Source organism: Perognathus longimembris, chromosome 1 (assembly GCF_023159225.1).
Source record: "Perognathus longimembris pacificus isolate PPM17 chromosome 1, ASM2315922v1, whole genome shotgun sequence".
Classification (NCBI taxonomy): Eukaryota; Metazoa; Chordata; class Mammalia; order Rodentia; family Heteromyidae; genus Perognathus; species Perognathus longimembris.
In genome coordinates, this window is record NC_063161.1 from 160,066,234 (window position 1) to 160,094,196 (window position 27,963).

A 27,963-nucleotide genomic window follows, 5' to 3' on the forward strand; every position below is an offset into this window, starting at 1 on the left:
AGGGAGAAAGTGGTCGTGTTTCCCTTCTCGTCCCTGTGCAAATCGCCCGCCCTGCAGGCGGTTCCCCAGTGCCGCTCCCCGCGCCAGGCACGCATCATTGCTTCTTCTCGGTCTGTGGTTGGCTGCATGGATCCTGTGCCCGTCGATCTCACGGGGCCAGGAGTGTGGCGTAGTGGCAGAGCGCTTGCCGTCTGTCTCGCTTCGTGCACCGACTCCACGTGGCCGGCAGGCAAAGCCCCTCCAGCGAACCGGTGAATTAAAAAAAAATGAGCAGTGAGAGACAGAGGACGGCAGGAGCAGGTGCTGGGAGTCAGCGTGCTATTTATTTCCAGCCTAGATCAAGGGCTGTTAGATTAGGCACGGCCAGGGAAATGACAAGGTATTCCACAGAGGGGTGAGGTGGTGAACTCTTGGAATCCCAGTTGTGCGGGAGGCTGAGACGCAAGGCTGGCTGTTCAAAGCCAGCCTGGGCAGGCAAGTCTGTGAGAATCTTATCTCCACGGAACGACCCAGAATAAAGCTACGAGTGATGCTGTGGCTCAAGTGGGAGAGTGCACCAGCGTGGAGTGAAAAAGCTAAGGACTATAGTGGAGCCCCGAGTTCAAGCCCTAGTATCAACACACATGCACAGACATATACGTGCACTTACTTACATGTGCGCACACACACACACACAAAGCAGGCAGACACAGGAAAATCAAAAGTTCAATGCCAGTATGAGATTCATCGTGCTATATTGTATTGTATATATGTGTGTGTATGTGCATATATATATATATGCCAGCATGGGATGCATACCTGTAATCCCAGTTACTTGGGGTGGGGGGTGGGCAGAGGTGGGAAGATCCAGAGTTCGAGGCTAACCTGGACAAAGTTAGCAAGACCCTATCTCAAAAAAGATAGATTAAAAGTGTAAGGACGGGGGACATAGCTCAAGCGGTAGAATACTTGTCTCGCACGCCTGAGGCCCTGGGCCCAACCCTCACAGATGCCAAAAAACCCCCAACAACCCAAAAGGGTGGGAGATGAGCAGAAAGCAGTGTGCGGGAGAGGAGAGCCGGCCGGCGGGGTGTGGGCGTCCGGCGGGGTGTGGGCGTCCCGGGCCCGCGAGGCCCCGGCGGGGGAGGCTCTCCCTCCCCCGGTGCTCACCTGTAGCTTGTCTAGAAGGCATCTGCAGGCGGCGTTTCATGGCGGCTGCACCGTACAACGTGGTGACAGCGGCACGGGTCCGCTCATTCTCCTGGGAGCGGCGAGATGGCGGTGGCGGACGGACAGGGAGACGAGGAGGGCGAGGCGGGAAGCACTTGCGGGGCGGCCCTGGTCCTCCTCAGCCGCCCTGGCCGGTCTTGCCGAGGAGCAGAGGAGGGCGGAGAGGGGCTTGAAGGAGACCCGTTTCCGGGTGGGGGTCTGGGCCGTTCCAAGGATGGTTTTACTGCAGAGAGGCATCGTGGGGAGACTGGGATCCACTCTGCCTTCCCCAGGCGGCCTGCCCACCATTCAGTCATTGCTCTGGGGGTGCAGAGGTCAAACGGGGAGGCGCCGTCTCTACTAGCGCAGAGCCGGATTAGGTGTCCGGAGGGAAATGGGGCGGGGTCCTCTGAGTTGGCTCGGGAGCCTGCGAGTGACTCTCGCGTGCTCTCCTGACAGCCGTGTGATCAGAACTCACCTTTCATCGTATCAAGAGCCGGGTGTGCCGGGCACCGGCGGCTCCCGCCTGTCACCCTGGCTACTCAGGAGGCTGAGGTCTGAGGGCCACCGTTCAAAGCCAGCCTGGGAAGGAAAAGCTGTGAGACTCCAATTCACCAGCCAAAAGCTAGAAACGGAGCTGTGGCTCAAGTGGTAGAGCACCATCCTTGAGCGAAAAAAGCTCAGGGACAGAGCCCAGGCCCTGAATTCAAATCACAACACTGGCACACAAAAATAAAATAAAGAGGTGAAGATAAGATATTGGCTATTTGGATACACAAATCCCAAATTAAAATAATGGCTCTGGGCTGGGAATGTGGCTCAGTGGCAAGAGCACTTGCCTAGCATGCGTGAGTCCCGGGGTTCGATTCCTCAGCACCACATACACAGAAAAAGCCGGAAGTGGCGCTGTGGCTCAAGTGGCAGAGTGCTAGCCTTGAGCAAAAAGAAGCCAGGGACAGTGCTCAGGCCCCGAGTTCAAGGCCCAGGATTGGGAAAATAAAACCCTCTCCTGCCCTTTCTGCTTCTGTTGGTCCTTCCGTCTCAGAGGCTCCTTCCTTCAGGACTCAGTCTGAGAGCAGCACGGACGGCTCTGCCGCCAGGACCTTCCCCCCTCCCCCTCCTCCCACTGCAGACACACGAGCCCACACCCCCCCCCCGGGCACAGAGTGTGGAAGCCGGGCTCCCCCCCCACCCGCTGCTGTCAGAACCCATCGCCGCCACCAGCCTGATGCCTGGCTGACTGGCAGAGGAGGAGGAGGAGGAGGGGGAGGAGGAGGAGGAGGAAGGGGAGGAGGAGAAGGAGAGGGAGGAGGAGGAGGAGGAGGAGGAGGAAGAGGAAGAGAGGAGCAGGAGGAGGAGGAGGAGGAGCAGGAGCAGGAGGAGGAGGAGGAGCAGGAGGAGGAGGAAGAGGAGAAGGAGGAGGAGGAGGAAGAGGGGAGGAGGAGGAGGAGGAAGAGGGGGAGAAGGAGGAGGAGGAGGAGGAAGAGGGGGAGGAGGTGGAGTAGGAGGAGGAGGGGGAAGAGGAGGAGAAAGAGGGGGAGAAGGAGGAGGAGGAGGAGGAAGAGGAAGAGAGGAGCAGGAGGAGGAGGAGGAGGAGCAGGAGCAGGAGGAGGAGGAGGAGCAGGAGGAGGAGGAAGAGGAGGAGGAGGAGGAGGAGGAAGAGGGGAGGAGGAGGAGGAGGAAGAGGGGGAGAAGGAGGAGGAGGAGGAGGAAGAGGGGGAGGAGGTGGAGGAGGAGGAGGAGGGGGAAGAGGAGGAGGGGGAGGAGGAGGAGGAGGAAGAGGGGAGGAGGAGGAGGAGGAAGAGGGGGAGAAGGAGGAGGAGGAGGAGGAAGAGGGGGAGGAGGTGGAGGAGGAGGAGGAGGGGGAAGAGGAGGAGCAGGAGGAGGGGGAGGAGGAGGAGGAGAGAGGAGCTGGGGCCGGGGGTGGTGGCGCTCGGGGATGGTCCCGCCGTCCAGAGGCCCGGGACAGCTGACGCGGACAGCCGCGGCCCCTGCCCAGCCAGCCAGCCCCCGAGGCGGGGAGACAGGGTGGCCTTCGGGACCCACAGGCCGTTCGTTGACCGGGTGAAAGAAGTTCAGACCAGAGCGCCGTGGCCTCAGGCTCGGGGGTGCCAGAGCCAGGCCCCCAGAAAACGCAGCGGACCCCAGGGCTCCGCCCCTAGACGAGCGGCAGCGGGCGGCAGAGCTCTCCCTGCGTCGGACGCGCTTCCTCCGGGGCCGCCCAGGTGAGGGCTGAACACCCAGCAGGCCGCCCCTGCTCCCCGGGACGGCGCACCGCGCCCTTCGCTCCGCTTCTCCAGGCCTCAAGTTCCCCATGCTGCCCAAGGCTGCAAAGATCTTTGATCCTCTGGACTGCGGTGGAGTGGACCTGGGGTTTGCAGACCTGGGCTGCACTAAGAAGCTGGAGGAGATGGAGGAGGGGAGGCTGGAGGAGATGGAGGCTGGAGGAGGGGAGGCTGGAGGAGGGGAGGCTGGAGGAGATGGAGGCTGGAGGAGGGGAGGCTGGAGGAGGGGAGGCTGGAGGAGGGGAGGCTGGAGGAGGGAGGCTGGAGGAGATGGAGGAGGGGAGGCTGGAGGAGGGAGGCTGGAGGAGATGGAGGAGGGGAGGCTGGAGGAGGGAGGCTGGAGGAGGGGAGGCTGGAGGAGGGAGGCTGGAGGAGGGGAGACTGGAGGAGCTGGAGGAGGGGAGGCTGGAGGAGATGGAGGCTGGGGGAGGGAGGCTGGGGGAGGGAGGCTGGAGGAGCTGGAGGAGGGGAGGCTGGAGGAGATGGAGGCTGGGGGAGGGAGGCTGGAGGAGGGAGGCTGGAGGAGGGAGGAGATGGAGGAGGGGAGGCTGGAGGAGGGGAGGCTGGAGGAGGGGAGGCTGGAGGAGATGGAGGCTGGAGGAGGGGAGGCTAGGAGATGGAGGCTGGAGGAGGGAGGCTGGAGGAGATGGAGGCTGGAGGAGGGAGGCTGGAGGAGATGGAGGCTGGAGGAGATGGAGGAGGGGAGGCTGGAGGAGGGAGGCTGGGGGAGGGAGGCTGGGGGAGGGAGGCTGGAGGAGATGGAGGAGGGGAGGCTGGAGGAGATGGAGGCTGGAGGAGGGGAGGCTGGAGGAGATGGAGGCTGGAGGAGGGGAGGCTGGAGGAGGGGAGGCTGGAGGAGGGAGGCTGGAGGAGATGGAGGAGGGGAGGCTGGAGGAGGGAGGCTGGAGGAGATGGAGGAGGGGAGGCTGGAGGAGGGAGGCTGGAGGAGGGAGGCTGGAGGAGGGGAGGCTGGAGGAGGGAGGCTGGAGGAGGGGAGACTGGAGGAGCTGGAGGAGGGGAGGCTGGAGGAGATGGAGGCTTGGGGAGGGAGGCTGGAGGAGCTGGAGGAGGGGAGGCTGGAGGAGATGGAGGCTGGGGGAGGGAGGCTGGGGGAGGGAGGCTGGAGGAGGGAGGAGATGGAGGAGGGGAGGCTGGAGGAGGGGAGGCTGGAGGAGGGGAGGCTGGAGGAGATGGAGGCTGGAGGAGGGGAGGCTGGAGGAGATGGAGGCTGGAGGAGATGGAGGCTGGAGGAGGGAGGCTGGAGGAGATGGAGGCTGGAGGAGATGGAGGAGGGGAGGCTGGAGGAGGGAGGCTGGGAAGGGAGGCTGGGGGAGGGAGGCTGGAGGAGATGGAGGAGGGGAGGCTGGAGGAGATGGAGGCTGGAGGAGGGGAGGCTGGGGGAGGGAGGCTGGAGGAGGGGAGGCTGGGGGAGGGAGGCTGAAGGAGGGGAGGCTGGAGGAGGGGAGGCTGGGGGAGGGAGGCTGGGGGAGGGAGTCTGGAGGAGATGGAGGCTGGAGGAGATGGAGGCTGAAGGAGGGGAGGCTGGAGGAGAGGGAGGTTGGGGGAGGGGAGGCTGGAGGAGATGGAGGAGGGGAGGCTGGAGGAGGGGAGGCTAGAGGAGAGGGAGGCTGGGGGAGGGGAGGCTGGAGGAGATGGAAGCTGGAGGAGGGGAGGCTGGAGGAGGGGAGGCTGGAGGAGATGGAGGCTGGAGGAGGGGAGGCTGGGGGAGGGAGGCTGGAGGAGGGGAGCCTGGGGGGTCACAGCCCGGGACAGTTGCGTTGCCCCGCCCTTGCTTCTCTCCGGGGTCTGGGTGCTGGATCCGGATGCTCCAGGAAAGGCGTTGTGGGGACAGGGTCCCCGAAAGGCCTTCGCGGCCCTGCCGGTGCCTGCAACTGCCCTGTTGGGGTTCCGCCTTCAGTGTCCCGCCTCACCCCCCTCACCCCTACCGGGGCCGGTGTTCTCCTTGCCCGGGTAGAGCCGGCTGGGGGCGGCAGGGCGGGAGCCGAGGCGTCCAGAGGCCTGGGCTGGCAGTGCGGGCTGGTTGGGGCGGGCGGGCACGCGGTGCACCAGCCCCCCCCGCCCCCCCCACCTGCTCTCAGAGCCGCAGGTGCCTGGCAGGAAGGGGGAGAGCCACCTAGAAATGCCCAGCCCTCCTCGGGTCCTGCACCTGCCCCGGCCCCTGCTGGCCAGGCAGCACATGGCAGGGGTGGTGTGGGTCCCGGCGGGGGGGGGGGGGGGGAGGCTGTCCGTGCTTCTGCTCCGACGGTGAAGCCTTCCTGCTGACTGAATTCTCCTCCGGCCCCTGCCGCCATAACCCCGCGTAGGGTGCCCACCCTCCAAGGCTGGGACCGGGCCCCCGGGGCAGGGAGAACAGTCCACCGTGTTGTCTTTGCTCTTTGTTCATGTGATTTTGACGTTCCGTTGGATCTTTTTTGTGTGTGTGCCACTCCTGGGGCTTGAACTCAGGGTCTGGACCCTGTTCCTGAGCTTAAGGCTAGCATTCTACCACTGAGCCACAGCTCCACTTCCGGCTTCGTGTGGTTAATTGCGGATAGGACTCTCACAGACTTTCCTGCGCAGACTGGCTTCAAACCTCCGTCCTCAGATCTCAGCCTCCGAGTAGCGAGGATGACAGGCGGGAGCCGCCGGCGCCCAGCCAGGCTTGAGGTTCAGCTTTGTAACCGTCTTGTTGGGGGCGGCGGGGGGGGGGGGCGGGGAGAGTCCGTCACTTCTGGTTTAATTTGACCGGATGCGTGGATTGCCGGTGGTCAGGCTTTCCTGGAAGACTGACTCCCGGGGCAAATCCCATCCCACGGGCAGGGTCTGTTGCTCGACGCTCTGCTTGACTCTGTTGCCATCTGTCTGCGCGCCTGTCCCTTCTCAGGTTGCCCTGTTCCCGTTTACTGAGCTACTGCTATCTGGAAGCGGGGTAGCTTCTTTTTATCTTTCCGTCAGGTGATCTTTATCATCCACTGGGAACCCCTTGAGGATGTTAACTGAGACGGAATTCCAGATTCATTGGGAAAAACTTAACCCTTTGACAGGGAGCACAGAGGAGAAGAAACTCAGCTGGCTTGGGTCCAAATCCCAGCTCTGTCACTCCAGCTGTGTGACCTTGCACACGTTGCTTGACTTCTCTGTGCCTCCGTTTCTGAAGGAGCACTCGTGTCAATCTGCTCAAAATCCAGGCCTGGGGACTGACAGGCAGGCAAGGGGACCTCCGCTCGCGTTAACGGAGGCCGAGCCAGCACCTACTTAAGAGCGTCAGAGGGAAACGCGCCGGCCACTGGAAGGGCATCTAGCAGTGGTCTGTCTCTCAGGTGCCCTGCGCGGGGGCAAACACCAGAAGTGCCCCCCAAAACACACCGAGCTGCGCACCCTGGCACCCCAGCCTTCCTTGTGGCCAGAGAGGCCAGCAAACCCCAAAGATGGAAGCAGAAACCAAAGACACAAAGACTGGACCAGAAGATGCCCAGCTTCGATTGCTCACCAACACCGGAAAATTCCACTCGATAAATCCGAAGGACCCCGGTGAAGATTTAGTAGGACAACTACAAGCTCAGCAAGTTGGACAAATACAAAACAAACATGTCACATGAAATGTCCTTGTGCCCATTCCCATAACCCAATCACTAAAGGGTGACAATGGATCCTATCCGGAGTACGAGAGGGGTAATTGGGCATGAGATCTATCTATTTTCAGTAAGGTAAGGACGGCATCGTGGACACAGGCGAGTTCTGGGTGTGAGCAAGTCAATATGCACAACCCTCAGGCCTTGTATTTCCCTTACGTCCAAGCATAAAACAAAGAAGGAAGGCGACGGCTCATTTCCAACGGCCCTGAAGCCGACGGGGCCTGGCGCGGGGCCGGCGGCCGACGCCTCCTTCCCACGGCCTGGTCCCCGTTCCCCCCCGGTGGAGATCTCTGCAGGACACACCCTGGGGCGACTCTCTCGGGAAGGAAGGCACCGTGGAACGTGTGCCATGGGCTCCAGAACACCGTCTCCAGCAAGAGGCTGGGGGGGGGGGGGGAGCCCCAGACGGGACCCTCCTCTTGCTCACCCGCGTGGACTCTGCGGACTCAGTGCCCGGCGGGGCGGACGTCTGGGTATTTTCTTCCCTCCTTTGGGAGAGCTTGCCCCGTGGGAGGGGCTTCTGGAGCTGCCCCAACTCTCCCCACCTTTCCCCCCCTTTGCCCTTTGTGCTGACTCCCCCCGCCCCCCCGCGACACCTGCCCAATCTTCCAGCTCACTAATTTGCCCCTCAGATGTCTTTCTGCTTTTCAGCCCAGCTATTTTAGATCTCCGGGATGTCTCATTAGTTCTTTTATATAAAAGCCCCATTCTTGCTTCATGAATAAGATAACCGCTTATCTCTCTAAGGATAGTAATTATGCTTATTTTAGGGTCTCGTTCTGTTGACGGAGTCAGCGCCGCTTGGTCCTGTGGACCGTGTGTTGGGGCCGAGACCCGGCGTGGCTCCGGCGTCGCGTCTGAGGGAGGCGTGGGGGGGCCCCCTCATCTCCGGCCTTCCTCTGTTTCACCGTCGGGTCTCGGGCGGAAGACGGCGGGAAGAGACAATTCCGAAGCTCTGAGCGTGCTTTTGGTTCTGTTCTAGCGGCCGTGGGACCTCGGTCCCCCGCCTCGGCTCATCCTTTGATTCTCCTCCAGCGTCGCGATTGTCCGTTGCTCCTCTCTTTCTGGGCCCAGTGAACTGGTTCGGTGTCCAAGCTGGCGGCTGCATTTCCCTCCCCCTCCCCGCCCCCCTCCCTCCTCCCTCCTCCCCCCTCCCCCTCCCCCCCCCCCACCCCAGCATCTTGCAAGATGCAGCTTCCTCCAATTCTGCCTCTGCAACCTTCGGTGTGATTTGTAGGGAAAAAGAGTCTGATCAGCTAAAAAAAAGGCTCTGATTTTGTTTGAAATCAATACGGCTGTAGGTTTCCTTTCATTTGGAAATATGTCTCTGATGCTCTAGGACTTTGCAGGGGAGTCTGCTGAGCTTACCACGTCAAAGGCTGCTAATACACCCCCAAACACACACACACACCCCAGAACCCCCTCCCGAGTTCTTCCCCAGGCTGGGACCTTCCATTGGGATCATGCGTCTGAATTGGGGTGAAGGGCTTGTTTGGCCCCTGGAACATCACCAGGCGGAGACGTCCCAGGGCTGGTGTGCCCAGCTCCCCCTCCCCCCCACCCCCGGCCCCGGCCTGGCCCAGACACCCGCTGTCCAGAGAGACTCCAGCGAACCTCCCAGCCCCTTCCCCACTCCCAGCGCCCTCTCTCTGTCCAGTGGTGGGTGGCTAGCTGGCGGTTTGACTTAGGAAGACCCTCAGGGTGAGAGGCGACAGATGAGGCCAGCCAAGGAAGGGGCTCGTGACACAGGCCAGACGAGACAAGAGAGACCAGCACTGGGTGGCCCCGTGGGGCGAGCTCCCCTGCCGCCCCCGGTGTGCCGGGAGCCGTCGCGCGGTCAGCCCTGGCCGTCTCCTTGCTGAGAGGAAACGGGCCAACAGAAAGGGCTCCGCACAAGCTGGGCCCGGGAGCTCTTGTCTGTGATCCCAGTTATTTGGAGGCTAATGAAGGAGGCCAGGCCGGGCAGGAAACGTGTACAAGGGCCCCTTCTCGACCCACCGCGGGGCACGCTGGCCCACGCGTGTCACCCCGAGCCGCGTGGGAGAGCCACACGAAGAAGGCGGCTGGTCCAGCTGGGGCGGGCAGTGAGACTCCATCTCAATGAAGACAGGATGGGTGTGGTGGGGCCTGCCTGGGGTCTCAGCGACCGGGAGAAGCCTAAAAGCAGACCCGTCGTGGCCCAGGCAGGAAGCAAGACTCTGTTAAAGAAAAAAAAAAACAACAACAACCAGTAAATAAAAACAAGGACGGGGCATGGCACAGGGTAAAGCTTCCTAGGGCCAGCCTGGCGCAAGCGTGGGGCCCCGAGTTCAAATCCCAACGCTGCCAAGACAAACAAAAATCTCCCAGGGCCCTACAGAGTGCTGGCTTCTACCTCCAGGTACGGACGAAGCGGCGCCCCGAGAGCGGCCCCTCTTCAGCCCCCCGGGGCTCACCCGGCTCCTGGACGCCCGGGCCCAGGCCCCCCCCTCCGTGCTGGTCATTTTAATTTGCCCTTTCCCCAGTGCCTGGCGGGGCTGAGCCTCCCCATAACCAGATCAGCAGCGGGGAAATTGGATCAGGGCGGTACGAGGTCTGCCTGCTTCCTTCTGCGCGAATGTCAGCGCCCGCGGGCGTGGAACCTCGCTCGCCTCGAAGCCCCGTCTTCACCGGGCAGAGGGCCAGCCTCCACGGCCCTTATTGCATTTGTGCTTGTGAAGGTGACGCAGTTGATTGTCGCCGGAGGGTCGCTGCCAGGACCCGGCGCTCGGGAGGCCCATCACAAGGCTAAAACCTACTTCCCTGGAGAAAATAATCGCCTGGACAGACACAGTTTTGTCTCTGGGTGGTGGCAACGGCCAGTGACTGGACGTTTCCCCTCCCCTGTCCCTCCTAGCTGGCTTCAGTTAGGAGCCCCAGATGCCTTTCATCTTCGACCTCACAGCTCCGTGTCTATGAATTTATTCTGAAGAATCACAAGGGTAGCCGTGTGCTAGCAGGCTGAGCGGCCTTCTAATCCTAGCTACTCGGGGAGCGGAGATCTGAGGATCACGGTTCAAAGCCAGCCAGGGGAGGCAAGCCTCTAAGACTTTGATCTCCAATTAAGCATCAAAAAAGCCAGAGGCAGAGCTGTGGCTCAAATAGCAGCGTGTTAGCCTTGAGTGAAAGAAGCGAAGGGGGAGTGCCCGGGCCCTGAGTCCAAGCCTCAGGAAAGGCACGAGTGCACACACACGCACACACACACACACACACACACACACCCCACGTGTACATGGGTTGGCGAACAGAACATTCATGGGCAGGTAAGCCACACAGTGAAGTCGGGTCACTTGCGCAATGGAAAGCTTGAGAGTCCTCCCTCCGGCCTGGAAAGCAGGCAACAAGGTCATGTGTGTCTACGGTAGACCACAAAAGAAACAGTGGCCAATGGTCCCCCCCCCCAAAAAAACAACAACCAGGAACAACCCAATGATCACTTGATCTGGCCACCTCAGTCCCGGCATAGACGCCAAGGAACGGAAAGCACAGCCCGGTCACGGCAACGCCCCGTGTGCATCACGAGACCAAGGCCACGCGGCCGGAAACAGCACGCGGCCACCGCGGGGGGGGGGGGGGGTGCCGGGGGAGAGAGGGGGTGCCCCAGGCCCGTGCTCCCAGCACTGGGGAGGCTGACCCAGGAGGCCCACCGCCCCGAAGCCTCCGCCACGTAGCGAAATGCACACCGCCGTGAACAGGAATCCTGAAGGCTGCGCGTCGCGTCGCGGGGGTTTCCGAGAGTGGCGCGCAGGGTCTCGGGGGGCCTCGCGGGCGTGAGCGCGGGCTGATGGCCACCAAGGTCCTTGCCTCCGGTGGAGTGCTTTGTCAAAGCCCAGGCTGGCTCCCAGGACGGGGGAGGGGCAGCACGCGTGCCAGGCTCTGCCCCGCGGTGGGAGCTCGGACTCCCCACCCCCCCCCCACCGTCCCCGGGCACTGCTGAGGCTGCAAGGCGCTTGCCCTTCATCATCTCCCTGGTCTGATCGGGTTTCCAGGCCGGCTCTGCCTCAGAGCCGCGGGAGGGGGGCTAGCGCTGACGACGGCTCAGCCCTCGGGGCCTGCGTAGCCTTTCCTCAGTCTAAGCAGTTGGGCAGTAGGGGGGGAGGTGTCCCCAGGTCGGTCGGTGGCACTGTCCCGAGGTCTGTCCGTGGCACTGTCCCGAGCTCGGTCGGTGGCACTGTCCCGAGCTCGGTCGGTGGCACTGTCCTGAGGTCTGTCGGTGGCACTGTCCCGAGGTCTGTCGGTGGCACTGTCCAAGGTCGGTTGGTGGCACTGTCCCAAGGTCTGTCAGTGGCACTGTCCCGAGCTCGGTCGGTGGCACTGTCCCCAGGCAGCATCCACAGGGCCCACAGGACCCCGTCGCAGCCGGCAGTGGCACAGGGGTTGTGGCAGCCCCGGTGTGGTCCAGGAGCTCGGAGCCGAGCCGGGCAGGGGAGCCTGGCACTGGAGTGGCCGCTTGGGCTGGCGGCTCTGCGGCCCTGGCGGGGCGCGGGGCTCTGTGCGGAGGCTCGGGGAGGCCCCGCTCCTCTCCTCTCTCCCTGCCCGCCTGCGCCGCCATGCCAGCTGCGTGCACCCTGGCCCCCTTCTCTGCCCCCAGCTGGGGCTAAGCTCTCTGGTTTTGATATCCTCGTTTGCGACCCAGCAATACGCAGGAAATGGGGGACGGGGGAGTTCCAGGCACGGGACGCCAGCCTGGCCGTCATCATCCGGGAAGGCAGGGGCGCGGCAGCGCGGGGGGGGGGGGGGACGTAGCCCCTGCCTTCCCTCAGGTGACCTTGCAGGGCGGGTCTCCCCCTCCGCAGGGATGGCTGAGCAGAGGACACCATTGCGCTGGGGTTGGGTAAGGGAGGGTGTGCGTGTGCGTGTGTGCGTGTGCGTGTGCGTGTGCACCTCCCCCACCAGGGACCCCAACCCGGGGCGCAGGCCGTGTGCTCGGGCTGACCCTGGGGGGACGGGCCTCTGCAGCGGTCCTCCCCGGCTGTGCTCAGGGCAGCTGCTGGCAAGTGCCCCAAGGGAGCCGTGCTGCCCCGGGCGTGGGTACAGCCCCTCCCGAGCCGGGGTGCCCCCCACCGCTGCCAGCCCGAGCTGCGTCATCGTGCCATGAGGAGGTCCCCGGGGAGCTGGGCCCCGGTGGCGGGGTGCAGCCCGGCTCCCCCCTCCCCCCTGCCCCAGCTCCGCCGCCCCGTCCCCAGGGCCGCGCCGCTGCTGTCACCACCCACGGGCAGCCGCCAGCCGCTGGGGCTCGCGTGGCAGCACCGATGGGGGATTATGGCTCGTGAAGACGCCGGCTCCGGCTCTGAGCAAGGCCGGGGCCCTGGCGGGGAGCCACACACCAGGCTGGCTTCCGCACGGACGCGGCGACAGTGACACCCGGGGGCCACCCCCCGCCCGCCCCCGCCCTGGGAGGACAACCTGCGCTGACAGAGCAGTCCCCGAGAGGGGGGATGGGGGGGAGAAGGGGGGGCTCCCCAACAACTAGAGCCAGAGGTGCGCCCAGCGCTCGGGGCACAGGCAGGGGGGCTGCGTGCGCTGTGTCCTGCTCTGGGGTCAGATTGCTCTTTGTTAACATCCGTGGGTGCCCGGAAGGCGGGGGGCCGGGGGGGGACAGAGCACCGAGGGGACCCGGCCTCCCCACAGTCCGCAGCCCTGCGCCGCGTGGGCACTGCTGGGCTGCCCGGGAGATCTGTGACTTTTCTGACCTTGGCTTCCAGGCTGGGCAGCTCATCGCCCCCCGCCCCCCACCCCCCACCCCCCCTACCCGACTGAACCCACTCAGGGCCCCTGCCCTGCCCTGCGCGAATCGGCAGGGGTGAAGGGACTTCCTCCCTCCGTGCTCCGTGGAGGCAGGCGCGGCCCGGCTCCAAACCCCGTGCAAGATAAACACGCGTGCCCGGAGAGCCCCACGCGGGCCTTCCCCCTGTGCCCAGGAGCCGACGGAGCCGGGGGTCACGGCGTCCTCCCTCCCCTCTCCCCCCCCACCCCGGCTCTGCCCTCGGACAGCCTCGGCGATCTGAGCCCAGGAGAGCCATCGTGACCCGTGTCCTTGTCACCCGGTGGGTGGCAGAGGCGGCAGAGCCGGAGCGGGATTCGTCCCAGAGCTCCTGGGCCCACGGGCCAAAGGCGCCGCAGCCCCAGCGAGGCCCACCTTCCCCTCGAAGGCCGAGTGCACCCAGCACCCCCCCCCGCAGTCCCACCGCCGGAGAACCAGGCCCCTTCTTCCTCAGGACAAGTGGCTGGTGGGACCGGAGCGGGCAGGCAGAATGTGCTGGAAGTGACGGTCCACGTCCAGCCGCTCTGCTGGAGAGGGCCGAGGCTGAGCGGGTGCGGCAGGGAGACGGACGCTCGGGACTGGGTGGCAGATGTGTGCAAAGGCCCCGTGGCGGGTGTGGGCGACACCGGGCTGAGGGCGGGCTGGCCTAAGAGGACCTCCGTTCAGCGGGGGGGGGGGGGGGGGGGTCCGGTCCAGACGAGAAGAAGTCCTGGCCTTGAGCGCTCCGGGCAGGGGGGCAGCCTGGACCGTCACCCGCCCTTTCCCGACAGTCTCCCCAGCCGTGCCCCGGCGACCTCTCCTCCCCCCTTGCAGCCCCTTCTCTGGCAGCCCAGCCATGCACCCCACACCGATCTGCACCCCACACCGATCTGCACCCCAGCCACGCGCCCACTCCTTCCGGAGCAGCCGTGGCGCCAGCTGGAGCTGGTGGGGAAATCGAGGCGACAGAAGAGGCAACAGCGGGCTGTGGAGAGAGCGTCTGAACACTGACTATGTGGGTACAGTGGTTATTTTTATCTTGAAATCAGCCCCCCACCCCACCCCAGCACCGCAGAAGCCACACGATTCGCCGGGCCAGGCCCGAGGTGAGGAACCCTCCTCTCCGGGGCGACCCCCCCCCCGGCAAGGCCCCCCGAGCCTTCTGGGTGGGGGTGAGGGGTGGGGCCGAGCAGCCTGCGAGGTGGCCCCGGCGCCAGGCCCGAGGCCGCCGCCCCAGCCTTCCCGGAAGCTTCTCCAGGACACCAGCCGGTCGGCTTCGATTCCCCTGATCGTGTCCATGTGTCATTAGTGCCAATTAGGGAAGGGCAGGAGCAACGTGTTTGCCCCGGGGCCACCGGACAATCGAATTCCCCACCAGACAAATGCGATTACCGCCGCAGCCGGGGCCCACCCCGCGAGGGGCCGGGGTATAAAGGGCCAAGGTGGGGCCGGGCCCCCGAGCGAGCGAGCCAGCTGGCCGCAGCCATGCGGGCCCCCGGCCGCCGGTGCCGCCGGGCCAACCTCCCCAGCCCCAGCGCCCGCGAGGCCGCCTCCGTGTACGGCACGGCCGTGGCCATCTTCCTGGTCATCCTGGTGGCCGCGTTGCAGGGCTCGGCGCCCCCCGAGAGCCCCTTCCCCTACCACATCCCCCTGGACCCCGAGGGGGTCCTGGAGCTCTGGTGGAACGTCAGCTACGCCCGGCAGGACGTGCATTTCCAGCTCCTGGTGCACGGGCTGCAGGCCGGGGTCCTGTTCGGGATGTCCGACCGCGGGGAGCTGCCGGGCGCCGACCTCGTGGTGCTCTGGACGGATGGCGGCAGCGCCTACTTTGCCGTAAGTCCTTCTCCCCATCTCCCTTCCGGCAGAATCCCCACCACCCCCCCCCCCGGCCCCCGCGCAAACGTGTTCACTCCCACCAGGACCAGGGCTGCATCCCGGGCTTGAGCAAGGGGGGACGGGGGGGACTGGAAAAGGAAATGGGACACGAGTGACTTTGTACGGTCCTGGCCTGCACACGCCCACCAGCGGGGGTGCGGGAACCCCAAGGACAAACCGCAGACCCCGCCAACCCCCCACCGCCTGTGTGCAGATCCCAACCACCAGGGCCCGCACACCCGACCCGGGCTGGTGGCACGTGGCCTGGTGTGACAGGCGGCGTGGAAAGCGGGGTGGGACCCGGCGCACGGGCAGGGGTGGGGGTGGGGGGAAGGGAACAGGTGCAGAGCCCTCCCCACCCCCCCCCGGCCCGGCCAGCCCAGTCCAGCTGCTTCTTCCCTTCACCATCGACCTCCCGCCCTGCCTCTCACTGGAGCGGCCTTTGGGGCCCGGAACAATGGTGGGGGGGCGGGGCCGACAGAGGAGGGAGACCCCCACCCCCCTTCCCTGGGCCGCCATTTCCCTTCTTCTGCAGAGATCGGCCACCCACCAGGGCCTTTCTGGAGACAAACCCCGGCTCTGCCCGGCCGCGGAACACAAGGGTCGGGCCTGGGGCGTGGAGCGGGGCGCGGAGCAGGGTTCCCCAAAGTGGGGGCTTGCTGAGGCCCCCAGGCTGAGCCTGCTCCATCCAAACCCGGGTCTCAGGCGCTCATGGTGCTGTGCGGCGGCGGAGCCGGCAGGGGACACTGGCTGAGGGCCGCCAGACAGGGCAGGGCGGAGCGGGGGACCCTCCCCAGGCCCCCCCACTCCACCCCCTGCCACCTGCAGGGGTCTTGGCCCACAGGGGCCTGGCTGGGCCTTCACCAGCTGCCTTCTTGCAGGGAGCAGCTTGCAGAACTCTTTTGCAAAGTTTCGTTTCTTTTCCTTGAGGAAATGAAGACAAAGGCGTTCGACCCCTGGATGGGGGAGATGAAAAGAAACAACCCCAAATCCTGAGAGCCCAGGGCCTGCATTCCCGCAGCCTGCAGGCCCCACACCCCACCCCAGGGGGATTTCTGTCCTCTGCACTGACCCGGAGCCCACCGTGGCGGGAGCCTGGGGGTCCCAGCCGGACAGGCCATAGGGGAAGAACAGGGCCAGTGACCTCAGACCAAGTCACCCTCCTCAGGCCTCAGTTTACCCTCTCCAGGGGAGGGGGTGGGAGGACCTGGGGAGCAGAGGGGGCGTGGCCTGCCGCGTCCGCAGAGGGGGCGGGGCCTGTAGAATCCGCAGAGGGGGCGGGGCCTGCCGCGTCCGCAGAGGGGCGGGGCCCGCTGCGTCCGCAGAGGGGGCGGGGCCTGCAGCGTCTGCAGAGGGGGCGGGGCCTGCTGCGTGACTCCTCCCTGCCGAGTGAGCTCCCGGGCTCTCTCCCCTCCGCAGGACGCCTGGAGTGACCAGAAGGGGCAGCTACACCTGGATGCCCAGCAGGACTACCAGCTGCTGCGGGCACAGGGGACGCCGGATGGCCTGTCCCTGCTGTTCAAGAGGCCCTTTGCCACCTGCGATGCCCAGGACTACCTCATTGAGGTAGGGGACCCACCCGCAGCCTGCACCCTCCGGCGGCTGGCCTCTCCCTGCCTGGGGCCGCGGCCCCGGGCGGAGCAGGGGGAGGTGGGGGGGAAGGGCCCAGGCCTGTGAGCAGCCGCTGAACCCCACAGAGGCAAGGCGCTCCCTAGACATGAGCTTGCTCCGACGCGGTCACCCTGGCCTCGCCCTGGTTACTTGGCTCCCCGGCCCCACCCTGCTGCCAGCGGATGGTGCGGCTCTGTCCTCTGGGCCCCAGTTTGCCCCTTTGTAAAATGGGGCTGGGAGTCCCATCGTCCTGAATATGCCAAGTCCTAAGCATCGCTGTCTGGGAACTCATGGCCTAAAACCAGACCTGAGGGGCTGGGGATATGGCCTAGTGGCAAGAGTGCTCGCCTCCTGTACATGAAGCCCTGGGTTCGATTCCCCAGCACCACCTAGATAGAAAACGGCCAGAAGTGGCGCCGTGGCTCAAGTGGCAGAGTGCTAGCCTTGAGCAAAAAGAAGCCAGGGACAGTGCTCAGGCCCTGAGTCCAAGCCCCAGGACTGGCCAAAAACAAACACAAAAACCAGACCTGAAGCACTGTGGACTTCCTCCACTGCTCCAGGCCTCTCCAATTAGAGATGGCAGCAAGAGGGCCGGTGGTGGTGGTGGTGGTGTGTGTGTGTGTGTGTGTGTGTGTGTTCCTGGGGCTTGAACCAGGGCCTGGCCCTGAGCTTTTATGCTCAAGGCTGGCGCTGTATTGCTTGGGCCACGGCTCCACCTCGGGCTTTTTGGTGGCTAACTGGAGACCAGAGTCTCAGGGGCTTTCCTACCTGAGCTGGCTTTGAACCTCAGTCCTCAGCTCTCAGCCTCCTGAGTTGCTAGGATGACAGGCGCGAGCCGCCGGCGCCCTGGCTCCAGGCTTTAGAGTTTAGAGCGGGTCAAGTGACGTCACGGCAAGGCGGGTGCCATTGAAAGAGACCTATTACCCACAGTTCTCAGGGAGGCAGTCCCCCCGGCCACGCAGGGCCACGCAGGGCCACGTCGGCGCACGTGCTGCCGTGTGGGGTGAGGCGGGAAGGAGCAAGGGGAGCGTGGGGAGAGGTCCGTCTGTCCCCGTTCCGGTAGAGCCTGGCCGGGAAACGGTTCCATCGGGGTCTCGGGCAGGCTTTCATTCCCCAGCGCCTGGCCCTGGTGGGAGGGGGTGGCGGGGTGGCAGGGGGTGGAATCCCGTCCCCACGGGCCCACCAGGCTGGCGGACGGCAGGGGGAGGGGGCAGCTGTGGCCACCCACGGGACCCGAGGGTCGCTTACAAATGCCAAGCGGGCGAGCACAGGATCTGGGCAAACCACAGCGGGCGGGCGGCTGACGGCCCGTCCCGGCTGCAGGACGGCACCGTCCACCTGGTGTACGGCATCCTGGAGCAGCCCTTCCCGTCCCTGGAAGCCATCAACACCTCGGGCCTGCAGACGGGGCTGCAGCGGGTGCAGCTCCTGAAGGCCGAGGTCCCCACCCCGGCCCTGCCCGCGGACACACAGACCATGGAGATCCGCGCGCCCGACGTCCTGATCCCCGGCCAGGAGACCACGTACTGGTGCCACGTCACCGAGCTGCCCCCCGGCTTCTCCCGGCACCACATCGTCATGGTAGGCGGGGTCCGCCCGGCTGGGGGGGGGGCAAAGCCCCATGTCCTCCTGTGCCCACGCCCAGGGGCCGGCCTGGACCCCACCCCCCACCCACAGGGCCGGGACTGCTGTCCATCTGTCTGTCTGTCTGTCTAAGGTCATCTGCCCCCTCACGAAAACCGGCTTAATTCAACGTCTCTGAGACGGGGGCACCGCAGCGATGGCATCGGTACCAGATGCCCGGTGTGCCCGGCAGGGCAGGGGAGCCACTGGGGACTTGATTCCGGGGGGGGGGGGCCAGCACTGGGCACTGTCTCTGTCTGTCCCTGGGCTCCTCGCACCCTCTGCTCGGGACCGGCAGCCTCCTTCCCGGGCCCGGGTCCCTGCCGCGCCCCGCGCAGCCCTGCTCCCCCCTCCCCGTTCACAGCTGGGCGGACGGGGCCGGCGGGGGTGGGGGGGGAGGCGAGCCGGCTCAGGGCCGTCCCTGGCTGTCCCTGGGCAGTACGAGGCCGTCGTCACCGAGGGCAACGAGGCCCTGGTCCACCACATGGAGGTCTTCCAGTGTGCGGCCGAGTTCCAGACCTTCCCCCGCTTCAGCGGCCCGTGCGACTCCAAGATGAAGCCCCAGCGCCTCAACTACTGTCGCCACGTGCTGGCCGCCTGGGCCCTGGGCGCCAAGGTGTGCGTGTGTGTGCGTGCGTGCGCGTGCGTGCGTGCGCGTGCGTGTGCGCGTCTCCACCAGCTCCCCGTCGCCCCGCTTCCTCCCCGCCACTGCCTGAAAGGTCGGGGCGAGGGGGGCAGTCAGGCCGCCTCTGGGGTGTCTGACTCCCCTGGTCTGTGGGTGGGGCGCGTGGGTTGCCCTCTCTGACGGTGCTCAGCGGGTAGGGGGGTGGGGGGGTACTGGTTTCACGGACCCGCTGCCATCCGTGTTCTGGGCCCGGCAGGGCTCCGGGGCTGCCTGGTGACAGGTGAGTTGACCCCAGAAGGAGCCCCTGGGGTCTCCACCACTGCACCTCTCAATCTAGAGAGGACTGGGTGGACGGGGCTGGGATGGGCTAGGAGTGAGACTAACGGTAGAACTGGTACTGGCCCGCCCAGCAATGGGGGGGGGGCGGCTTCTAACTGCCCCCTAGCCTGCCCCGGCTCGGGGCCCTCTGCTGACACCCCCTTTCTGACACCCACCCCTGCAGGCCTTTTACTACCCAGAGGAAGCTGGTGTCGCTTTTGGGGGACCTGGGCTCTCCAGATACCTCCGCCTGGAAGTTCACTACCACAACCCACTGAAGCTGCAAGGTAGGGGAGGGAGGGAGGGAGGGAGGGAGGGAGGGAGGGGCTGCGTCCCCCGCCGTCCAGTCGGAAAGGACCTGGCTACCGGGGTGGCACTGCTGGAGAGCCTCGCCCGGCACGGGCCCGCCATGTCTGCCCCTCGAGGATGCCTGCCCGCCCCGCCCTCGGCCCCAGCACCCAGAGGGCGCAGGGCGGGCTCCTAGCGCCACACTCGCCCTCCTGTCTGCACAGAACCCGCGGCCACCCACCAGGGAAAGGCCAGGGGAAGCTGGGGAAACTGAGGCTCGTAGGTGGAGGAGGAGGAGGGGCTCGAGGCCGGGAGTCCCGGCTCTGGCCCGTCCTGGTCACTGGGCCTGGTGACCGGGGAGGCCAGCCTCGTCTCAGGGCTGCCTCCTGCCCCAGTGTGGAGCCCCGAGACCAGGCAGCCGGGGCCGCACTGCCCGCGGCTGAGGGCACAGGGCCAGGCTAGGGTGTGCGCCCAGGCGGGGGGAGGGCAGAGGGGCCCCAGGCACCAGTTCTCAGGGGTGGGGGGGGGGCTGTTGCTGTCCCCAAACCGTCTGCTCTCCCCGGGGTAGACGGGGCAAGGCAGGGCTCCGTTGCCGGGGACATTCCGGGCTCTGCAGGCCCCAGTAGAGCAGCGGACAGGCACGCGCTTCATGAGCGTGGCCACAGGGCTTCCCGCCCCGGCTCCGCGTGTGCCGGTGCCAGCGACGGGCTCCCTGCTGCCTGTCAGCCGCGGGGCAGGGTACTCGGCCCGAGACTCTGCGGCTGGCTAGGCAGGGCAGTGCTGTCATCGATTGGCGATGTCTGCCCTGGGTGCTGGAGGCGGGGTCCGGGTCACTGCAGTCGGGCTGAGGGGCCCCTGAGCACTCAGTGGTCTCCGTGAGGCACACGCAGGAGGTGGTCATGTCCCCCAGTTCACCCTCGCAGCCCTTAGGTCTTCCTGCCCCCCAAGCTGAGCCAAGCCACGTTGGTACCTCCCACGTGGGCACCCTGGCTCCCCATACGCTCCCTCCCGCCCCTTCCTGCTTTGCCTGCCTACTACCCGGCCTCCCCAGGCCTGCCCAGAGCCCGCAGGAGGGGCAGCCCCGTGAGCATTCCGAGGGCCTGCTGCACATGCAGCATCCCGTCCCACGCAGCAGGCCCAAACCCGCGGCAGCCAGGGACTTGGGAAGGGAGAGGAGACGCGTGCACACGCACACGCGTGCGTGCCAGGAAAGCACAGGCTAGGTGCGAGGCTGCGCGAGAGGATGAGGATCCGTGGGATGCGGCTGGTGCCGCGGGGGCTATTGCTTTGCTTGTTTGCTTCTGAAGTCAGGACCTCCTGCTCTGGTTTGGCTTCTGCGCTCAAAGCCGGCGCTCTGCCCCTGAGCTACACCTCCACTTTGGGCGTTTTGCTGGTTAACTGGAGCTAAGGGTGTCACAGACCTTTCCGGCCAGGCTGGCTTCAAGTCAGGAGCTCCTCAGATCTCAGCTTCCCCGGGAGCTGGGATCACGGGCGTGAGTCTCCAGTGGCTGGCTCTGGTGGAATGTAACGTGGCTCTGGCGGTCAAGGAGAGTTTCCACAAAGGAAGAGAAAACGACTCACCGGTGAAGAGAGGCTGGCAGGTGGGGATGGGTTCCAGGACACAGCGGTCCTGCCTGGCTGTCGTGCGGGGGCTGAGAAGGGGAGCCGGAACACCGAGCCAACTCTGCTGGATCACCCTGTGCCTGAAGGTGGACCATTAGCGCAGGGCTTTAGGATGGGAGTGCCAATTAACCTTGTGTGGGAAACCAAGGGTCGATTGCTCTGTGTCGTTGCATCACCTTCCACCAAACGTGGTCTCTCTCTTGCTCTCTCTTTTGATGTCTCTGCCTTTCTGTCTCTGTATTGTGTGTGTAATGTGCCTCTGTCTCCATCTCTGACCCTCTCTCTCTCTCTCTCTCTCTCCCTCTTAGTACTGGTGCTTGAAGTAAGGGCTTGGGTACTCTCCCTTAGTTTTCTCACTTAAGTCCAGCGCTCTACCCCTCGAGACACATCTCCACTTCTGGCTTTTTGCTGCTTAATTGGTTATGAGTCTCATGGGCTTTCCTGCCTGAGCTGGCTTTGAACTGTGATCCTCAGATGTGAGCCTCCTGAGTAGGTAGCTAGGGTTACTGGCGTCCTCGGGTTAGTAGCCACCGGTGGCCCCCTCCTCTCTCCTCAGAGAATCTTCACTTTCACTTGTGCAATCCGGAGTAAAAATGCCGTGGTCATCCGGAGCACCGTGAGCCTGGGGGTGCTCAGTGCTGGGTGCTCGTAGCTGGGTGCAGACTGTCCGTGCTCCTAACCATCTGGTGATTTTCCTCCTGGCTGCCTCCAGCGGGCGGGGCCGAGGCGGGATGATGCACCGCACGCGGAGACGGCCGCAATGCGGCTCGGCCTTAGCACGATCCGGGATTTATCGCTCATTTAAAACCCGGGAGCCGGTGGATCTTCACGACCTCCTTAATCACGGGATTGTCTGGGTTGCATTGATGGATCCTTTGCGGAATAGAAGGCCGCGGCTGTCACGTCACCAATCCTGAGATGGGCTGCGTTCTCTAGAAACAGCAAAACCCCACCGCTCTCTTACTGCTTAATCCCTCTCTGAATTTGAGCCAATTGCTTCTCCTTTCCTTTTTTTTTTCCATTTGATTAGTCTCCTCTGGCGCAGGCAGCCGGGAGGAGCAGGGGCTGTCGGGGCTTGGCTGGAGGAGGAGGGCGTGAGAGGAGGAGAAGACGGCCGGGGCTCGGCTTCCACGAGCGCAGGGCGGCCGGGCCCTGCAGCGCTGCCCTGCGTCCCGGCCGGCCGGCCCGCCGCCTGGCGTGGCGCTCCGCTCACCCGGCGCCTGCCTCTTTCCCCAGGCCGCCGAGACTCCTCGGGCATCCGCCTGCACTACACAGCCGCGCTCCGGCCCTTCAACGCGGGCATCCTGGAGCTGGGCCTGGTGTACACGCCAGTGATGGCCGTCCCGCCCCGCGAGGCCGCCTTCCAGCTGACCGGCTACTGCACCGACGAGTGCACGCGGCGGGTGCGTGGGCCGGGCTGGGCTGCGCCCCGTTCCCCCGGGCCCCGGTGGGCAGCTGCCCCTCCCCCCCCAGCAGTGCCCGTGGCCCCCGTGGCTGGCCCCTCGCGGCGCGCAGGGGTGCGAATACGGGGGCTCGAACCCAGGGCCTGGGCATGGTCCCGCCTTCTCGCTCAAGGCTGGCACTCTACCCTTTGAGCCACGGCGCCGCTACAGCTTTTTTGCTGTTTAGTTGGAGAAAAGAATCTCACGGACTTTTCACCCCGGGCTGGCTTTGAACCTTGATTTTGAGACCTCAGCCTCCCGAGTCGCCGGGATGACAGGTGCCAGCCACCACCGGCGCCCGCGTTGTTTTGTGGTGGTAAATGGACACGCCCGACAGCCTACAGCTAGGACTCGCCTTCCTTGCGGTGCTTAGGGTATAGGCTTAGGGCTTGGCACTCGCCAGGCAGGCGCTGTACCACCTGAGCCGCTCCTCCAGCCCATTTTGCCCTGGGTCTCCCTTTCTGCTATGCCAGCCTGTCGCTGTGACAGACACGGGTCACCGCTCTGAGATGAGGCGGGGCGGGAGGCGGGGCGGGAGGCGGGGCGGGGGGCGGGAGGCGGGGCGGGGCGGGAGGCGGGGCGGGAGGCCGGTGCCCGATGTCCTTCGGGTGATACTGGCAGAGGTCCCAGCGCTCATCTCTGAGCAAGCGGGCAGAACGTCTCACACCTCCGTCTTGGCTCGCAATGTCCGCCCCGCCTGCCTGGCGCGGCCCTGGCCTGTGTGGAGAGCGAGGGGGGAGGGGGAGGGGGAAGGGGAGGAGGAGGGGGAGGGGGAGGGGGGCTCCTCCGCCTGCTCCTGCTGGCGCCACTGGAGGTGGATGGCTCTGAACTGTGATCCTGCGAACCTCAGCCTCCTGAACGGCTCAGGAGTCCAGGCCTGAGTGACCAGCTTGATGAAGCTTTCTAGCGAACAAAGAAACTCTGCCCCGGGAAATTCCCTGAGGCATTATGAGTGGGGGAGCCCCCCCCACCCCGACTCCCCTGGGAGTGGCTGGCCGTCACTCGTGGGCCCGGATGGCCCTGTGGCTGGTGGGTGTCCTGACTCTACACCAGGGTCACCGTGACCTGAGGGAGAAGGAGCACATGCAGAACACATCCCGGGTGCCCACGCACGAGACGCGGGGTCCCCAGCGTGAAGGCGGCAGGGAGAACCCTCTGGAAAGGGGGCATCGAGGGAGGGGTGTCTCTGGTCCCTGTTCCCTGCGGGGTTCCCGGGGTCGGCCCTGACTCTGCTCCTCCCCACGCCCCCCCCCCCAGGCCCTGCCGCCCTCCGGAATCCACATCTTTGCCTCCCAGCTCCACACACACCTGACGGGGAGGAAGGTGGTCACCATGCTGGCCCGCCACGGCCACGAGACGGAGATCGTGAACAGGGACAACCATTACAGCCCTCACTTCCAGGTAGGGGCCTGCGGGGAGGGGGGGGCCTCCCCCAGCCTGCTGGGACTCCCCCTCACCTGCGGGGCCCTCTCTCCCACGGCCTCAGCAGCCCCCAGGCTCTTGTGCCCAGCCCTGTCTCCTGGGGTCTAACCCAGGGGAAAGGCGCGGCTCCCGGCCCGTGCCCGGCGGAGGGCTTGGGGTCCCTTCCTGTCTGGAACCCGCATTCAGCCAGCTCTGGCTCCCCCAGAGAGGCGAGGGCAGAGCCGAGAACCCAAGGGTCCCGAGGCTCTGCTTTGGGGTGTGGGGGAGGGCCCGAAGCTCTCTGATGCCCGCCCTCTCCCCCCCCCCCCCCGCCCAGGAGATCCGCATGTTGAAGAAGGCCGTGTCTGTCTACCCAGTGAGTGCCAAGGGGGGACGGAGCCCAGGGCGCCTTGGGGGGGCCCAGAGAAGGCCGTGGGGTGGAGGGGGTGGAGAGCCAGAGGGCAGGGCCAAGGACGCCCAGCACGCCCCTCTCGGGCCACACTGAGAGCTGAGGGGAAGGCTGGGGGCCCGGGGTTGGGGGGGGGACCCCGGCCCAGGGAGAGCCAACAGCGTCTGCAGCCGCCGAGCTGGGCCGAGTCCATGACTCGCGTCTCCCAGGCCCAGGAGCTGACGGGGCCCCGTCCCCCAGGTGAAGGGGAGGGGGGGGCTCGGTGGCCCCAGGGAGGCAGTGGGTGCCGACGTGTCCGCTGGCTGGTCCCCAGGGCGACGTGCTGGTCACCTCCTGTACGTACAACACGGAGGACAGGAAGCTGGCCACCGTGGTGAGTCACCCCGGCCCCCCCAGGGGGCGCCTCCCCCGGGCGCCGTCCCGGCCCCTCGGCCGGGGTGCCGGGTGCCGCGGCCCCCCCCCCGCCCACCGTGTTCGGGGAGCGCGGGGCGGTCTGGAACGCTCCGCCCCCGGCCCGCGCAGTCAGAATCGGGGTGGGGACGCCGGTGGTGGAGTTCCAAGCCCCCCCTCCCCCCCGGGGCGGCCTCCAGGCTGAGGGCCACCACAGGGCCGGTCCCACGAGCCCACCACGGGGCCCCAAGCCCCCCGGGGGACCCAGGCCCGCGCCCCGGCTGCCGGCGGCGAGGTAACGAGCCTTCCCAGAGACGCAGCGCCGGGCAGAGGTGGGGGGGAGGGGAGCTGGGGGGGTCGGTGGGCAGGCCTGGGGTTGGGGCCCCGCTCCTCCGCGAGTGGCTTCGGTGCATGGTCTCGCCCGCTCTCCTCTCGGTCTTGTTGCATCGATCGTGTCGGTTATTTTATTCAGGCATCCTTTACACGCCCCACGTATTCAAAGGAAGCCACAGGTTGACTTCCGTGCACCCACAGACACACACGACCCCCGCCCTTGCCGCCTTAGAACAGTGTCATCACCCCCAAAAGAAGCGCGGAGCTCTTCAGCTCGCGACTCCATTTCCCCACCTCCAGCCCTGGTAACGTGCCGGGGTGTGTGTGTGTGTGTGTGTGTGTGTGTGTGTGTGTGTCACTAGAGTTTGCACTCCTGGTTATTTTCCAAGCCACAGCTTTGCTTTGAGCCCAGGCTGCAGGCTTCCTAGTTCTGCTCCCCCGAGCAGCTGGATTAACGGATGGAGATGGAGTCTTGCAAACTTGTTTTTGCCTGGGTTGGCCTTGAACCACAATCCCCTGCTAGCTGGGATTACAAGTGTAAGCCACCGTACCTGGTTCATGGGCGCAAGATGGAGACCAGTTCCTTCACCGGCGGGTGGGCTGTGGTGCTCACAGTCTCACTGTCTGAACTCGCACCGGGAGCAACGAAGGCTCAGGGAAGGAGGACCCGAGCCTAAGGCCCCAGCGTCCCTGGGTGGGACTGAGCCAGGCTACCCCCACCTGCCTTCTTAGGGGTGACCGCTGCCTGCTGTGGGCCGTGGTGGCAAACTCGGGGGGCAGGAGGGCCTTTGGCGGCAGAGCCGCAGCCTGGCGCAGAGCCACCCCTTCTTCACCCGAGGAGGGGTCGGGACACCGTGTCGTGCTTGCAGCGGGCTGAGCAGATCCGCCAGGACCCAAGCAACCCCCCCCCCGGGTATCCCAGAGGTCCAGGGGCTCAGGTGCCCCCCCAGGGGGTGGCAGGGTGCGGCCAATTCTGGGCAGCTCGTGCTAGGGCTGAGGTGGCGGCGCTGGCACCTCTGGGTGAGATGTGCCACGTGGAAGCCACACAAGCACCAGCCCCAGGGGGGCGGGGGGAGGGGCAGCCCTGGGGGTGGGGCAGGGAGGGGCAGCCCTGGGGGACGGGGGAGGGAGGGGCAGCCCTGGGGGGCGGGGCAGGGAAGGGCTCGCTTGCTGTGGTCCAGGGCTGCTTTGTCGGAGGCGTATTCCTGGCATCGTGGCAGGTGAACTGGTGTCCTGGGTTGTTGGCCTGGTGAGCAGCGGCCACCTCGGATCCCCACTGTCCCATCCAGGCCCCCAGGGTGCCCTGCTGGCCATTCTAAGCTCCCCGGACTCATTGTCGGCACCCGAGATGAGACTTCCCAGGTTCTGACAAGCCAGGGCCCGCGGGTCTAGGAGACAGGGCCCTCGGGAGTGCCGTTTCGGGCAAGGCTTCTGGTGGGGCGGTTCTGGCTCGATGTCTGGGGCAAGAGGGCCACGCCAGGGTGAACAGAGGCTGGAGCCCGAGAACTCGAGACTCGGGGAGACACGGTAAAACCCGCCCAGGACATGGGGACCACGCTGGGTCCCCCCCCCCCCCCCGCCGCCGGCCTTGGGGCAGGGCAGTGCGAGCCCTGTGCTGTGGGCATCGGACGCATCGGGGACCCGGGAACGACGTGGGGAGCACCGATGGGGAGGAGCCCGGGGCTGACAGGGGTCTCCCCGACTTGCAGGGGGGCTTCGGGATTCTGGAGGAGATGTGCGTCAACTACGTACACTACTACCCCCAGACGGAGCTGGAGCTCTGCAAGAGCGCCGTGGACGATGGCTTCTTGCAGAAATACTTCCACGTGGTGAACAGGTGAAGCGCCTCCCCGTGCCCGGGGTCCCCACAGAACCAGGCGGAAGCCCGCAGACCCCGTTAGGAGGCTGGCTGGACCTGAAGACCCCAGACCAAGTCCTTGGAGCAAGGCCGTGCCCGTGGCAGGCATCACTAGTCAATCCCAGAGCAGCCGTAACCAACCATTCAAGGTGTCACCAGAGAGGAATCCATTGGGGGGGCATGGGGACAGCGCAGCTTCCTGGGGAGCCCCCATGAGTGGCAGGGCGGGGAGGGGGGGCACCTGCAGCTTTCCCCCGCCCCTCAGCCTGAGCCGGTCTCCTCTACCCCCAGGTTCAACAGTGAAGATGTCTGCACCTGCCCGCAGGCCTCGGTCCCCCAGCAGTTCGCCTCTGTGCCCTGGAACTCCTTTAACCGCAACGTGCTCAGGGCCTTGTACGACTTCGCCCCGATCTCTATGCATTGCAACAAGTCCTCCGCCGTCCGCTTCCCGGTAGGCCGTCCGGGTGCCCGCTGGGGGCCCCAGCCCCGCCACGTCCTGTGCCCCTCCATGCTACCCCCCAAACTGCAGGGCAGGACGCGCTCACACCAGCCGGTGGTTACAGCCCTGACACCCCGGGCAGGGCGGGGCGGGGTGGGGCGGGGTGGGGCGGGGCACGGCGGGGCAGGGCCGGGCTGCCGCCTCCCCTGGCCACGGCTCCTCGGGGGGCCCCCTCCGGGCCACGCTGAGCTGTGCCAGGCAGGGAGGCTCCGCGCGCACCCCGGGATCTGGGAGCAGACCTCCCGTGGCTAACGGCTAGATCCAGCAGCCGGCACTCAGGGCGGCCCGGCGGGGGCCACGTCGGCTGCAGCCACGGCTCCCGGCTCCTGTCAGGTTACCGAGTAACTGGACAAGGGTGGGGACCCCAAGAAGCAGCTTGGCAGGGGAGGGGGGTGGTGCGTGGACTTTGGTGTGAGGGCAAGAAAAGTAGCTGGAGATGTGGCGCCCCAGTTTGCTCCCCCCCCAGCCTCAGTTTACCTCCTGGTCCCTTCCTTACAGGGTGAATGGGATCTGCAGCCCCTGCCCAAGATCATCCCCACCCTGGAAGAGCCCACCCCACAGTGCCCTGCCAGCCGGGCCCGGAGCCCCAGCGGGCCCACCAGGGTCCACATCGGCCCGGGCAGAGGTTAAGGGCCCCCCCCCCATCCTTGCCTTACTTCCTGCGAGGACGCACAGGCTCTGGCCAGCACACCCCCCCCCCCCCCCGCCCCATGAAGTCCCCCAGGGCAGCGCCGCGGGCCCAGGATGAAGGGACCGGGCCACGCCCTGCCTGAAGCTTGATCCACTCCAGCCTGCTGCT

General features: G+C 65.9%; 1 protein-coding gene across 1 annotated transcript; it reads left to right on the forward strand.

Moving 5' to 3' along the window:
• Positions 1–1,254: 1,254 nt before the first annotated feature.
• On the forward strand, positions 1,255–27,818 carry Dbh (dopamine beta-hydroxylase). Its single transcript, XM_048348837.1, has 19 exons — positions 1,255–1,399; positions 3,351–3,413; positions 9,613–9,807; positions 11,718–11,834; positions 11,923–11,960; positions 13,185–13,503; positions 13,661–13,888; positions 14,248–14,702; positions 16,164–16,310; positions 17,679–17,936; positions 18,418–18,594; positions 19,106–19,208; positions 22,069–22,235; positions 23,532–23,675; positions 24,013–24,051; positions 24,398–24,457; positions 26,517–26,644; positions 26,957–27,116; positions 27,663–27,818. The coding sequence occupies exons 1-19, from the start codon at positions 1,255–1,257 to the stop codon at positions 27,792–27,794; spliced, it is 3,075 nt and encodes a 1,024-aa protein (XP_048204794.1). The 3' UTR covers positions 27,795–27,818.
• Positions 27,819–27,963: the final 145 nt, after the last annotated feature.